We start from the raw sequence: 12,599 nt of genomic DNA on the forward strand, positions 1-12,599 counted from the left end.
GAAGGAATTTCAGAAACTTCCGGAAAACAAAGACTTCTCTGGCTTTGAACTGCTTCAAAAGTCACAACTTCCCTCAGCACCGAGCTGGATTCAGGACATCGCCCCCACACAGACCCCTCGGCTCAACGAAAGATCGCCCTTAAAAGCCTTTTGTTTTCCCGTTCGCCTTGGGTTCCATTGTCCCAAGCACCTCTTTGAATAAAAATCTTTCACGACTTCCGATTGCCTCGACTTTCGGGTCAGGTAAGATTTAATAACCTTGTTCCCTGTCGCTTCTAAACTCCCTTTGAAACTCAACAGCTGAAATGTCAAGTCCTTACCGATCACCTAATGCAAATTTTAAAACCCAACCTATTTACCCGTACATTCAGCTTCACCATAGCCCCTCGTTACACATGCTTGCATCGAGCGCCTGTACCTTTCATCTCTCAGTCCCCACAGAGAAGCAGTCTTTATGAACCTTCTCCCAGTTTAATCATGGACACACACACAAACACACACACAGAACCTTCATCACACAATACCGCCAGATTCCCAGAAACATTTTAAAAACTGACATCCATCTTCGCAGCCTCTGACAGTGCGGCGCTCTCCACCTACCTTCTGCCTCGGGTGAGAGTGGTGGCTGACTCCCTTCGAGCCGCTCAGTCACCGCAGGCTGATGATCGGTCGCCTCCCTGGCGCTGGGAATGACGAGTGAATGGTTAACACCGGAAGCTGTCGCCCACCTTTCAGAAGCACGGATGCTGGCGTAAACACGTCTTCAGGAGAGGGGTGTGACCCGATCAGTGTGCGGCGTTGCCCTGCGAGGTCTCCGTCTCCGTTCCTCCCCCCCCCCCACTTCGTCACAGGCTGACTGACACTGGCCGGCCTCCCGTGTTTGGCTGCGTGATTTCGGAAACCTCCGGCCCCTTTGCATGTTTAACGACGTGCGGTTTCTCTTTTTACAGGAAGGTGAAAAACATCAAAGGCAATCTGGAATGGTATCCTTCACGCTGTTAGCAGTCACTTGGGCCCACCGTTATAATGCCTGCGCTGTAAAGCTCTGACTGATAGGTGGACAGGGGTCACTCAGTGTGGTGGGCTGAAGCAAAGTGCTTGTCTGCCTGCGGCTGTGGGTGACGTTGCAGGGGTCGGTGGGGGTGGTCTGGTCTGTGGTGCCTTAGCCGATGTGAGGTGGAAGCTTTTCCCAGCTGCCAGTCCAGCTCTGACACTTGCTTCACTGGCACTGAAAGCAAAACACTCCAGGAAAGTAAGCGAGGCCGAGAGATGCACAACAAGCGGATTGGCCGGCTCCCTTTCAAAGGGCCCCGTCCGTGACCGGAAGAGCCTAAAGACGCTAGTCTGTGCTGCAAGATTCAACGATTATCCAGAAGTGTCTTCCAGGAGGGGAGAGAGAGAGATGGGCGGAGAGGTTTAGGGAGGGAGTTCCAGAGCTCAGGGCATCCCCCGCCCCCCCAGGCAGCTGAAGGCACGGCCGCCGATGGTGGAGCGATGGGAATCGGGATGGTCAAGAGGCCGGAATTGGAGGAGTGCAGACATCTCAGAGGGTTGTAGGGGCTGGAGGAGTTTACAGAGATAGGGAGGGGTGTAGGGGCTGGAGGAAGTTACAGAGATAGGGAGGGGTGTAGCGGCTGCAGGAGGTTACAGAGATAGGAAGAGGTGTAGGGGCTGGAGGAGGTTACAGTGATAAGGAGGGTTGTAGGGGCTGGAGGAGGTTACAGAGATAGGGAGGGGTGTAGGGGCTGGAGGAAGTTACAGAGATAGGGAGGGGTGTAGCGGCTGCAGGAGGTTACAGAGATAGGAAGAGGTGTAGGGGCTGGAGGAGGTTACAGTGATAAGGAGGGTTGTAGGGGCTGGAGGAGGTTACAGAGATAGGGAGGGGTGTAGGGGCTGGAGGAAGTTACAGAGATAGGGAGGGGTGTAGCGGCTGCAGGAGGTTACAGAGATAGGAAGAGGTGTAGGGGCTGGAGGAGGTTACAGTGATAAGGAGGGTTGTAGGGGCTGGAGGAGGTTACAGAGATAGGGAGGGGTGTAGGGCTGGAGGAGGTTATAGAGATAGGGAGGGTTGTAGGGGCTGGAGGAGGTTACAGTGATAGGGAGCGGTGTAGGGGCTGGGGGAGGTTACAGAGATAGGGTTGTAGAGGCTGGGGGAGGTTACAGAGATGAGTGTTGTAGGGGCTGGAGGAGGTTACAGAGATAGGGAGGGGTGTAGCGACTGGAGGAGGTTACAGAGATAGGGAGGGTTGTAGGGGCTGGGGGAGGTTACAGAGATAGGGAGAGGTGTAGGGGCTGGAGGAGGTTACAGAGATAGGGTGCGATGTAGGGGCTGGAGGAGGTTACAGAGATAGGGAGGGTTGTAGGGGCAGGGGGAGGTTACAGAGATAGGGAGGGGTGTAGGGGCTGGAGGAGGTTACAAAGATCGGGAGGGTTGTAGGAGCTGGAGGAGGTTACAGAGATAGGGAGGGTTGTAGGGGCTGGAGGGGTTACAGAGATAGGGAGGGTTGTAGGGGCTGGAGGAGGTTACAGAAATAGGGAGGGTTGTAGGGGCTGGAGGAGGTCACAGAGATAGGGAGGGTTGTAGAGGCTGGAGGAGGTTACAGAGATAGGGAGGGTTGTAGGGGCTGGAGGAGGTTACAGAGATAGTGAGGGTTGTAGGGGCTGGAGGAGGTTACTGAGATAGGGAGGGTTGTAGGGGATGGAGGAGGTTACAGAGATAGGGAGGGTTGTAGGGGATGGAGGAGGTTACAGAGATAGGGGTGTAGGGGCTGGAGGAGGTTACAGAGATAGGGAGGGGTGTAGGGGCTGGAGGAGGTTACAGAGATAGGGAGGGTGGTGAGGATGCCAGGGAAGTATTGAAAGATAAGGATGTATAATTTAATTTCCTCAGTTAGGAAGGATTACCCACCTACACAAACGTGAGACTTTCCTTAACTGTTGGATCCAAAGCCGGAGGCTGGACTGCACTGAGGTACGTGATGACGAGGAGAAGAGATTCATTATGAGCATTTTCCATCCTACCCTTTGTGAAATAGGTGTCACTGTGTTTGCCCAGGACACGTACAGCACGGGTTTAGATACAGAGTAAAGCTCCCTCTACACTGTCCCCATCAAACACTCCCAGGACAGGTACAGCACGGGGTTAGATACAGAGTAAAGCTCCCTCTACACTGTCCCCATCAAACACTCCCAGGACAGGTACAGCACGGGGTTAGATACAGAGTAAACCTCCCTCTACACTGTCCCCATCAAACACTCCCAGGACAGGTACAGCATGGGATTAGATACCGAGTAAAACTCCCTCTACACTGTCCCCATCAAACACTCCCAGGACAGGTACAGCATGGGGTTGGATACAGAGTAAAACTCCCTCTACACTGTCCCCATCAAACACTCCCAGGACAGGTACAGCACGGGGTTAGATACAAAGTAAAGCTCCCTCTACACTGTCCCCATCAAACACTCCCAGGACAGGTACAGCATGGGGTTAGATACAGAGTAAATCTCCCTCTACACTGTCCCCATCAAACACTCCCAGGACAGGTACAGCACGGGGTTAGATACAGAGTAAATCTCCCTCTACACTGTCCCCATCAAACACTCCCAGGACAGGTACAGCATGGAGTTAGATACAGAGTAAAACTCCCTCTAACCGTCCCCATCAAACACTCCCAGGACAGGTACAGCAAGGGGTTAGATACAGAGTAAAGCTCCCTCTACACCGTCCCCATCAAACACTCCCAGGACAGCTACAGCACGGGGTTAGATACAGAGTAAAACTCCCTCTAACCGTCCCCATCAAACACTCCCAGGACAGGTACAGCAAGGGGTTAGATACAGAGTAAAGCTCCAGACCTGCTGAGTTTTTCCAGGTAATTCTGTTCTTGTTTTGGTTCTCCCTCTATACTGTCTCGTCACCAAACTCATATTTTACTCACTTCACTTTGTTGTACTAATCTCCCGGTGTGACTGGTTGCCATTTGCAAGCACGATTGTGGTATACAGAGTTTCTCTTGTGTTTCTCTCAGGTTAAATTGTCAGGCAAGGAGCAAGGGAAGAGGAGGAAGCTTATGGAACAGTTGCTGTCTCTGAGGGCTGACATTGAGCAGCTGGATGAAAGTGCGGACAGAGAGCAGCAGGACATCGAGGGTGAGTCTCCCTCAGCATGAGAGATTGATAGGCATATGTACAATTTGTATTAACTAGTGGTAACTGCAGCCCGCTCCTCACCCCCTCAACTTAAATTGGGTGGCTCTCTCAATCATTTTGTCATTAACATGCAGAGCCACCCGCCTGATCTCTCCCAGGATGGACAGGGAGACGGGACAAAAAACATTTACAAAGGTGAACCAGAGGTCATAACTATCGGAATACACTCAACAGGCTGGGGCTGAGGGGTGACCTGATCGAGGTCATTAAAAGTATGCAAGGGTCTCAACAGAATAGACGTAGAGAAGATGTTTCCACTTATGGAGGGCGGAGGGTGAGACCAGAACTAGGGACCATCGATATAAAATCATCACTAATAAACCCAATGGGGGAATTCAGGAGAAACTTCTTTACCCAGAGAGTGGGGAGAATGTGGAACTCGCTCCCACAGGGAGTGGTCGAGGTGAATAGAGTCGATGTGTTTAAGGGGGAAGCTGGATAAACACATGAGGGGAGAAAGGAATAGAAGGATATGGTGATGGGGTGAGATGGAGAGGGGGGGGTGGGAGGAGGCTGGAGTGGAGCAGAAACACCAGCACAGAGCAGATGGCCTATTTCTGTGCTGGAAATCCTGTGCTCACTACATCCCATCAAGCATTAGGTCCAAAATGCTGGGGATTTACTGGGACCAGTCCCAGGGATGAGGGACTTCAGTCCATGTGGAGGGACTGGGAGAAGCTGGGATTGTTCTCCTTGGAGCAGAGAAGGTTAAGGGGGAGATTGAATCGAGGCGTTCAAAATCAGGAGGATCTTTGGATAGACTCAATGAGGAGAAAGTGTATCCAGTGACAGGAGGGTCGGTAACCAGAGGGACACAGAGTGAAGAGAATCGGGGAAAGAACCAGAGGGGGGAGATGAGGATTTTTTTTTCACAGAGCGAGTTGTTGTGATCTGTAAGGCGCTCCCTGAAAGGGCGGTGGAAGCAGATTCAATAGGAACTTTCAAAAAGGGGAATTGGAGAAATACTTGAAGGGGAAGAACTTACAGGTCTGTGGGGGACTGCAGAGGGGGGAGAGTGGGAACTAATTGAATAGATCATTCAAAGAGCTAGCACAGGCACAATGACCTGAATGGCCTCCTGCGATGTGCAGTATTATTGGCTGTGGGCTAGGCCTGTCTAATTTTAAAGACTGACTTGTTGCTGTACAGAGCAAGCACTGAAGGAGACTCGCGAGAGGCTGCAGGATCTGAAACAGCGGAACATGTTGCTAAAAGCATTCCTGCAGCGGACAGTTAGCCAGAGGAAGAACCTACAGGAGCAAAGCAAGAAGGTGGGCGATCGGCTGCATGCCTTCACACAGATCAGCAGGTGAGGTGGAACACTGGCTTTGTCTGAAATACATTTCACCGTTCACTTTCTGATTCTTGCTAACATACCATACAGGGCACACCCTGAGGGAGCACTGCACTGTCGGAGGGTCAGTACTGAGGGAGTGCTGCACTGTCAGAGGGTAGGTACTGAGGGAGTGCTGCACTGTCGCAGGGATGGTGCTGAGGGAGTGCTGCACTGTCGCAGGGACAGTACTGAGGGAGTGCAGCACTGTCGGAGGGTCAGTACTGAGGGCGCATTGCACTGTCGCAGGGACGGTACTGAGGGACTGCCGCACTGTCGGCGGGTCAGTACTGAGGGAGTGCCGCCCTGTTGCAGGGTCAGTACTGAGGGAGTGCTGCACTGTCGGAGGGTCAGTACTGAGGGAGTGCCGCACTGTCAGAGGGTCAGTACTGAGGGAGCGCTGCACTGTCGCAGGGATGGTACTGAGGGAGTGCCGCACTGTCGCAGGGACGGTGCCGAGGGAGTGCCGCACTGTCGCAGGGACGGTACTGAGGGAGTGCCGCACTGTCGCAGGGACGGTACTGAGGGAGTGCCGCACTGTCGCAGGGACGGTACTGAGGGAGTGCCGCACTGTCGCAGGGACGGTACTGAGGGAGTGCCGCACTGTCGCAGGGACGGTACTGAGGGAGTGCCGCACTGTCGCAGGGACGGTACTGAGGGAGTGCCGCACTGTCGCAGGGACGGTACTGAGGGAGTGCCGCACTGTCGCAGGGACGGTACTGAGGGAGTGCCGCACTGTCGCAGGGACGGTACTGAGGGAGTGCCGCACTGTCGCAGGGACGGTACTGAGGGAGTGCCGCACTGTCGCAGGGACGGTACTGAGGGAGTGCCGCACTGTAGCAGGGACGGTACTGAGGGAGTGCCGCACTGTCGCAGGGACGGTACTGAGGGAGTGCCGCACTGTAGCAGGGACGGTACTGAGGGAGTGCCGCACTGTCGCAGGGACGGTACTGAGGGAGTGTCGCAGGGACGGTACTGAGGGAGTGCCGTACTGTCGCAGGGACGGTACTGAGGGAGTGCCACACTGTCGCAGGGATGGTACTGAGCAAAGCAAGAAGGTGGGCGATCGGCTGCATGCCTTCACACAGATCAGCAGGTGAGGTGGGACACTGGCTTTGTCTGAAATACACTTCACCGTTCACTTTCTGTTTCTTGCTAACATACCATACAGGGAACACCCTGAGGGAGCACTGCACTGTCGGAGGGTCAGTACTGAGGGAGTGCAGCACTGTCAGAGGGTCAGTACTGAGGGAGTGCAGCACTGTCAGAGGGTCAGTACTGAGGGAGTGCTGCACTGTCGCAGGGACGGTACTGAGGGAGTGCCGCACTGTCGGAGGGTCAGTACTGAGGGAGTGCCGCCCTGTCGCAGGGACGGTACTGAGGGAGTGCCGCACTGTCAGCGGGTCAATACTGAGGGAGTGCCGCCCTGTTGCAGGGTCAGTACTGAGGGAGTGCCGCACTGACGGAGGGTCAGTACTGAGGGAGTGCCACACTGTCGGAGGGTCAGTACTGAGGGAGTGCTGCACTGTCGCAGGGACGGTACTGAAGGAGTGCTGCACTGTCAGCGGGTTAGTACTGAGGGAGTGCCGCCCTGTTGCAGGGTCAGTACTGAGGGAGTGCTGCACTGTCAGAGGGTCAGTACTGAGGGAGTGCCGCACTGTCAGAGGGTCAGTACTGAGGGAGTGCTGCCCTGTCGGAGGGTCAGTACTGAGGGAGTGCTGCACTGTCGCAGGGACGGTACTGAAGGAGTGCTGCACTGTCAGCGGGTTAGTACTGAGGGAGTGCCGCCTTGTTGCAGGGACGGTACTGAGGGAGTGCCGCACTGTCGCAGGGACGGTACTGTGAGTGCCGCACTGTCGCAGAGACGGTACTGAAGGAGTGCCGCACTGTCGCAGGGACGGTACTGTGAGTGCCACACTGTCGCAGAGACGGTACTGAAGGAGTGCCGCACTGTCGCAGGGACGGTACTGAGGGAGTGCCGCACTGTCGCAGAGACGGTACTGAGGGAGTGCCGCACTGTCGCAGGGACGGTACTGAGGGAGTGCCGCACTGTCGCAGGGACGGTACTGAGGGAGTGCCGCACTGTCGCGGGGATGGTACTGAGGGAGTGCTGCACTGTCAGAGATTCTGCCCAGCCTTGCTTGATTCGTGAGACCGGTTTCATGTTATTGAAGTTGCTTTGAAAATTTTCACTTTGTTTCTTCCTGTGCCGGCTCTCCCCCTCCCCCCTCTTCAGTAAAGCAGAACAAGAGATCGAGTTGGGCAATGCACAGGATGGTACGTTGTGGTCAGGCAGAGGCCAAGAGCCTGAGGTCCTGGTGAGTCAATACAAATGTCACAAGGAACGTTAGCATTTATTGTAGTGGGAGCAATACAGAACGAGGAAAGTTTTGCTGCAGCTTCACATCCAGAGTCCTGTGGACAGAATTGCTCTCATTTTGGAAAGGATATAAATGTGTTCGAAGCAGTTCGGAGAAGGTTCACTGGGCTGGTTCCTGGGATGGGGGGGTTTGTCTTATGAGGAAAGGTTGAGCAGGTTGGGCCTGTGTCCATTGGAGTTTAGAAGAATGAGAGGTGATCTTATTGAAACATATCAGATTCTGAGCAGGGACTCGACAGGGTGGGTGCAGAGAGGCTGTTTCCACTTGTAAGGCAGGTTAGAATGAGAAGACATGGTTTAAAAATGAGGGGGTTCCACATTTAAGACTCAGATGAGCAGCAATTTCATTTCTCTGAGGGGCATTAGTCTGTGGAGTTCTCTTCCTCAGAAAGCAGTGAAGGCTGGACCATTGAACAGATTCAAGGCTGACTTAGACAGATGTTTGATTGACAAGGGACTCCAGGGTTATTGGAGTGGGGGGGGTGTTGTGGGGGGGTGGTGGTGGAGACAGGCAGGAAAGTGGAGTTCAGGCCACAATCAGATCAACCGTGATCTTATTGAATGGCGGAGCAGTCTCGATGGGCTGAATGGCCTCCTGCGCCCACCCCCCCCTCCCATGTTGCTCTGAACGTGACAGGTGTGTCAGGCCCTTCAGCTGAGACTGGCTGTGAGTGGGGTGTGCTCAGCCCAGATTCAGACCTGTTTGGTTAGAGGGGGGCGGTGGCAGTGACTGAGAGAGCTGTTTGCTGCCGGGGAAGGTCTGGTTACCCTCCCACACTGAGGCTGGTGGCCTCAGACATTTTAACTCGCTGTCACTAACGGGCAGTACCCGGTGGGAGAGATGCAGGATACATCCCCCATTGTCGCCACGAACACTCCCAGTCCAGCAGCTCTCTCCTCATTTAATCCAACTCAAATCTCCCTGTGATTGTACAGCACGGGGGGAGGCCCTTCGACCCATCCTCCCAAGTCACAACAATTCCCCACATATTAACCTGCCCAGGGCTGATGCATCCTCAAGCTGGGAATCCACGGTTAATGGTTAATAGTTTATACAACAAGCTTCTGAGCTCCAGGAACAGCTCTGCAAACTCCAGTTAAGCCCAACATTTTACTTGTACACCAATCACCTGCACCAGGACATGGATGAGCAGAAGGGGCAGGCAAGTCCGGTTCCATTCCTTTCAGGCTTTGCATCAGTTTGATACAACTGAGCAGCTGGCTGGCCCACTTCGGAGGGCATTTAAGATTAAACCACATTGCTGTGGGTCTGGAGTTAGGTGTAGGCCAGACCGGGTAAGGATCAGCCGTATAAATACTGTGGCTACAAGAGCAGCTCAGAGGCTAGGAATCCTGCGGCGAGTAACTCACCTCCTGACTCCCCAAAGCCTGTCCACCATCTACAAGGCACAAGTCAGGAGTGTGATGGAATACTCCCCACTTGCCTGGATGAGTGCAGCTCCCACAACACTCAAGAAGCTCAACACCATCCAGGACAAAGCAGCCCCGCTTGATTGGCACCCCATCCACAAACATTCACTCCCTCCACCGCCGACACACAGTAGCAGCAGTGTGTGTACCATCTACAAGATGCACTGCAGCAACTCACCAAGGCTCCTTAGACAGCACCTTCCAAACCCACAACCTCTACCATCTAGAAGGACAAGGGCAGCAGATACATGGGGAACACCACCACCTGGAAGTTCCCCTCCAAGCCACTCACCATCCCGACTTGGAAATATATCGGCCGTTCCTTCACTGTCGCTGGGTCAAAATCCTGGAACTCCCTCCCTAACAGCACTGTGGGTGTACCTACACCACAGGGGCTGCAGCGGCTCAAGAAGGCAGCTCACCCACCACCTTCTCAAAGGGCAGTTAGGGGTGGGCAATAAATGCTGGGCCAGCCACCAATGCCCACATCCTGTGAAATCATTTTAAAAGTTACCCTGACGGTCCAAGGACTCAGAGTGAGCGTGTGTGTGTGTGGGAGCGGAGGGCGGGGGGGACACAGATTGAAGGTTTTGGACAGGGGGGGTGATGTGAGGAGGAACTTTTTTACACAGCGTGTGGTAATGAGCTGGAACTCGCTACCTACGAGGATGGTGGAAGCGGAGACGAATGATTTCAAAAAGAAATTGGACGAACACTTGAGGGAAATAAACTCGCAGGGATACGGGGATAGAGCGGGGGGAATGGGACTGACTGGATTGCTCTTCAGAGAGATGGCATGGACTCGATGGGCTGAATGGCCTCACTGTTCTGTGATGACTCTGACTCTATACAGACCTGCCTGTCGGAACCTGTCTAAATTATAACTCTCTCTCTCTCTCTCTCTTTCAGCGAGATGTTCGGAGAACTTGTTGCACAAGATTTCACTTCCTGAAGTCATTATATGAGGAACAGGCGAATGGACCAGGAGGCATGGGGCAAGTAACTCTCATACTCTGTGTTTGTATGAGCTGGCTGCTTCCTACCATGGGAATTCCAGAGCTTAAGGCCCAGGCAGCTGAAGGGACAGCTGGCAATTCCAGAGCAAAGGAAATCAGCGGGGGTGAGGGTGCGCACGAGGCAAGAATTTGGGGAGTGCAGAAATCTCGGAGGGTTGTAGGGGCTGGAGGAGGTTACAGAGATAGGGTTGTAGGGGCTGGAGGAGGTTACAGAGATAGGGAGGGTTGTAGGGGCTGGAGGAGGTTACAGAGATAGGGGGGGGTGTAGGGGCTGGAGGAGGTTACAGGGATAGCGAGGGTCAGGAGATTTGACCAGAAGGCTGACTATTTTATGTAGTATGCCTTCACAGACAGTCACACAGCTCAATGTGCCGTCTGTGTCTCTGGGAATACAATTTTGATTCTATAGTTTGACCGTATTTGGTGTTTTTTAACAAATATGTATTAAAGACATTTCTCCTTCGCACATAGTGATGTAGGTCATGATCTGAGGAGTACCAATTATCATCAGTGGCTGAGCCAGGTAGAGGTAAGTGCTCATCCAAATACACTGACTGTCACTGGGGGGTTCCACACACACTGTCTCTCACTGGGGTATGGGTCCCACACACACTGACTCTCACTGGGGTACGGGACCCACACACACTGACTCTCACTGGGGTACGGGACCCACACACACTGACTCTCACTGGGGTACGGGTCCCACACACACACTGACTCTCACTGGGGTACGGGTCCCACACACACTGACTCTCACTGGGGTACGGGTCCCACACACACTGACTCTCACTGGGGTACGGGTCCCACACACACTGACTCTCACTGGGGTACGGGTCCCACACACACTGACTGTCACTGGGGTACGTGTCGCACACACACTGACTCTCACTGGGGTACGTGTCGCACACACACTGACTCTCACTGGGGTACGGGTCCCACACACACTGACTCTCACTGGGGTACGGGTCCCACACACACTGACTCTCACTGGGGTACGGGTCCCACACACACTGACTCTCACTGGGGTACGTGTCGCACACACACTGACTCTCACTGGGGTACGTGTCGCACACACACTGACTCTCACTGGGGTACGGGTCCCACACACACTGACTCTCACTGGGGTACGGGTCCCACGCACACTGACTTTAACCTCCTTATTGGTGTGTGTGTTTTTCCATACTCCCACGTGTTCCATCAACAACTTTCATTTCTCCAGCACTTTAATGTCGTGAAGTGCCAATCCATGTTTCACAGAAACGTGGAACCAGAAAACATTTGTCTCCTTGCTGCATGAGGAGATATTAGAGACAGGCAACCACATGCTCTGTCAAAGAATTGGATTAGAAGGAAAAGAGAGAGGGAGAGGTTTAGGGAGGGAATTCCAGAGCTCAGGGCCCCAAGCAGCTGAAGGCACGGCCGCCGATGCTGGAGTGATGGGAATCGGGGGATGGTCAAGAGGCCGGAATTGGAGGAGCGCAGAGATCTTGGAGGGTTATAGGGGCTGGAGGAGGTTACAGAGATAGGGAGGGTTGTAGGGGCTGGAGAAGGCTATAGAGATAGGGAGGGGTGTAGGGGCTGGAGGAGGTTACAGAGATAGGGAGGGTTGTAGGGGCTGGAGGAGGTTACAGAGATAGGGAGGGTTGGGGCTGGAGGAGGTTACAGAGATAGGGAGCGTTGTAGGGGCTGGAGGAGGTTACAGATATAGGGAGGGTTGGTGGGACTGGAGGAGGTTACAGAGATAGGGAGCTATGTAGGGGCTGGAGGAGGTTACAAAGATAGGGAGGGTTGTAGGGGCTGGAGGAGGTTACAGAGATAGGGTTGTAGGGGCTGGAGGAGGTTACAGAGATAGGGATGGTTGGTGGGACTGGAGGAGGTTACAGAGATAGGGAGCTATGTAGGGGCTGGAGGAGGTTACAGAGATAGGGAGGGTTGTAGGGGCTGGAGGAGGTTACAGAGATAGGGATGGTTGGTGGGACTGGAGGAGGTTACAGAGATAGGGAGCTATGTAGGGGCTGGAGGAGGTTACAGAGATAGGGAGGGTTGGTGGGACTGGAGGAGGTTACAGAGATAGGGAGCTATGTAGGGGCTGGAGGAGGTTACAGAGATAGGGAGGGTTGTAGGGGCTGGAGGAGGTTACAGAGATAGGGAGGCTTGTAGGGACTGGAGGAGGTTACAGAGATAGGGAGGGGTGTAGGGGCTGGAGGAGGTTACAGAGATAGGGAGGGGT

The 12,599-nt window shown here is 53.9% G+C and overlaps 1 protein-coding gene across 1 annotated transcript in view; it reads left to right on the top strand.

Annotated features, from left to right (window-relative positions):
• haus5 (HAUS augmin-like complex, subunit 5) overlaps positions 1-12,599 on the top strand; it is a 42,269-nt gene that overhangs the window by 5,941 nt on the left and 23,729 nt on the right. Inside the window, exons 4-10 of the mRNA XM_041181178.1 lie at positions 951-983; positions 2,950-2,971; positions 4,029-4,149; positions 5,359-5,518; positions 7,779-7,860; positions 10,263-10,348; positions 10,841-10,898. Of these exons, the coding sequence (XP_041037112.1) occupies positions 951-983; positions 2,950-2,971; positions 4,029-4,149; positions 5,359-5,518; positions 7,779-7,860; positions 10,263-10,348; positions 10,841-10,898 (562 nt within the window). The remainder of the gene's footprint in view (positions 1-950; positions 984-2,949; positions 2,972-4,028; positions 4,150-5,358; positions 5,519-7,778; positions 7,861-10,262; positions 10,349-10,840; positions 10,899-12,599) is intronic.

The sequence above is a fragment of the Carcharodon carcharias genome (assembly GCF_017639515.1).
Source record: "Carcharodon carcharias isolate sCarCar2 chromosome 29 unlocalized genomic scaffold, sCarCar2.pri SUPER_29_unloc_2, whole genome shotgun sequence".
NCBI lineage: Eukaryota > Metazoa > Chordata > Chondrichthyes > Lamniformes > Lamnidae > Carcharodon > Carcharodon carcharias.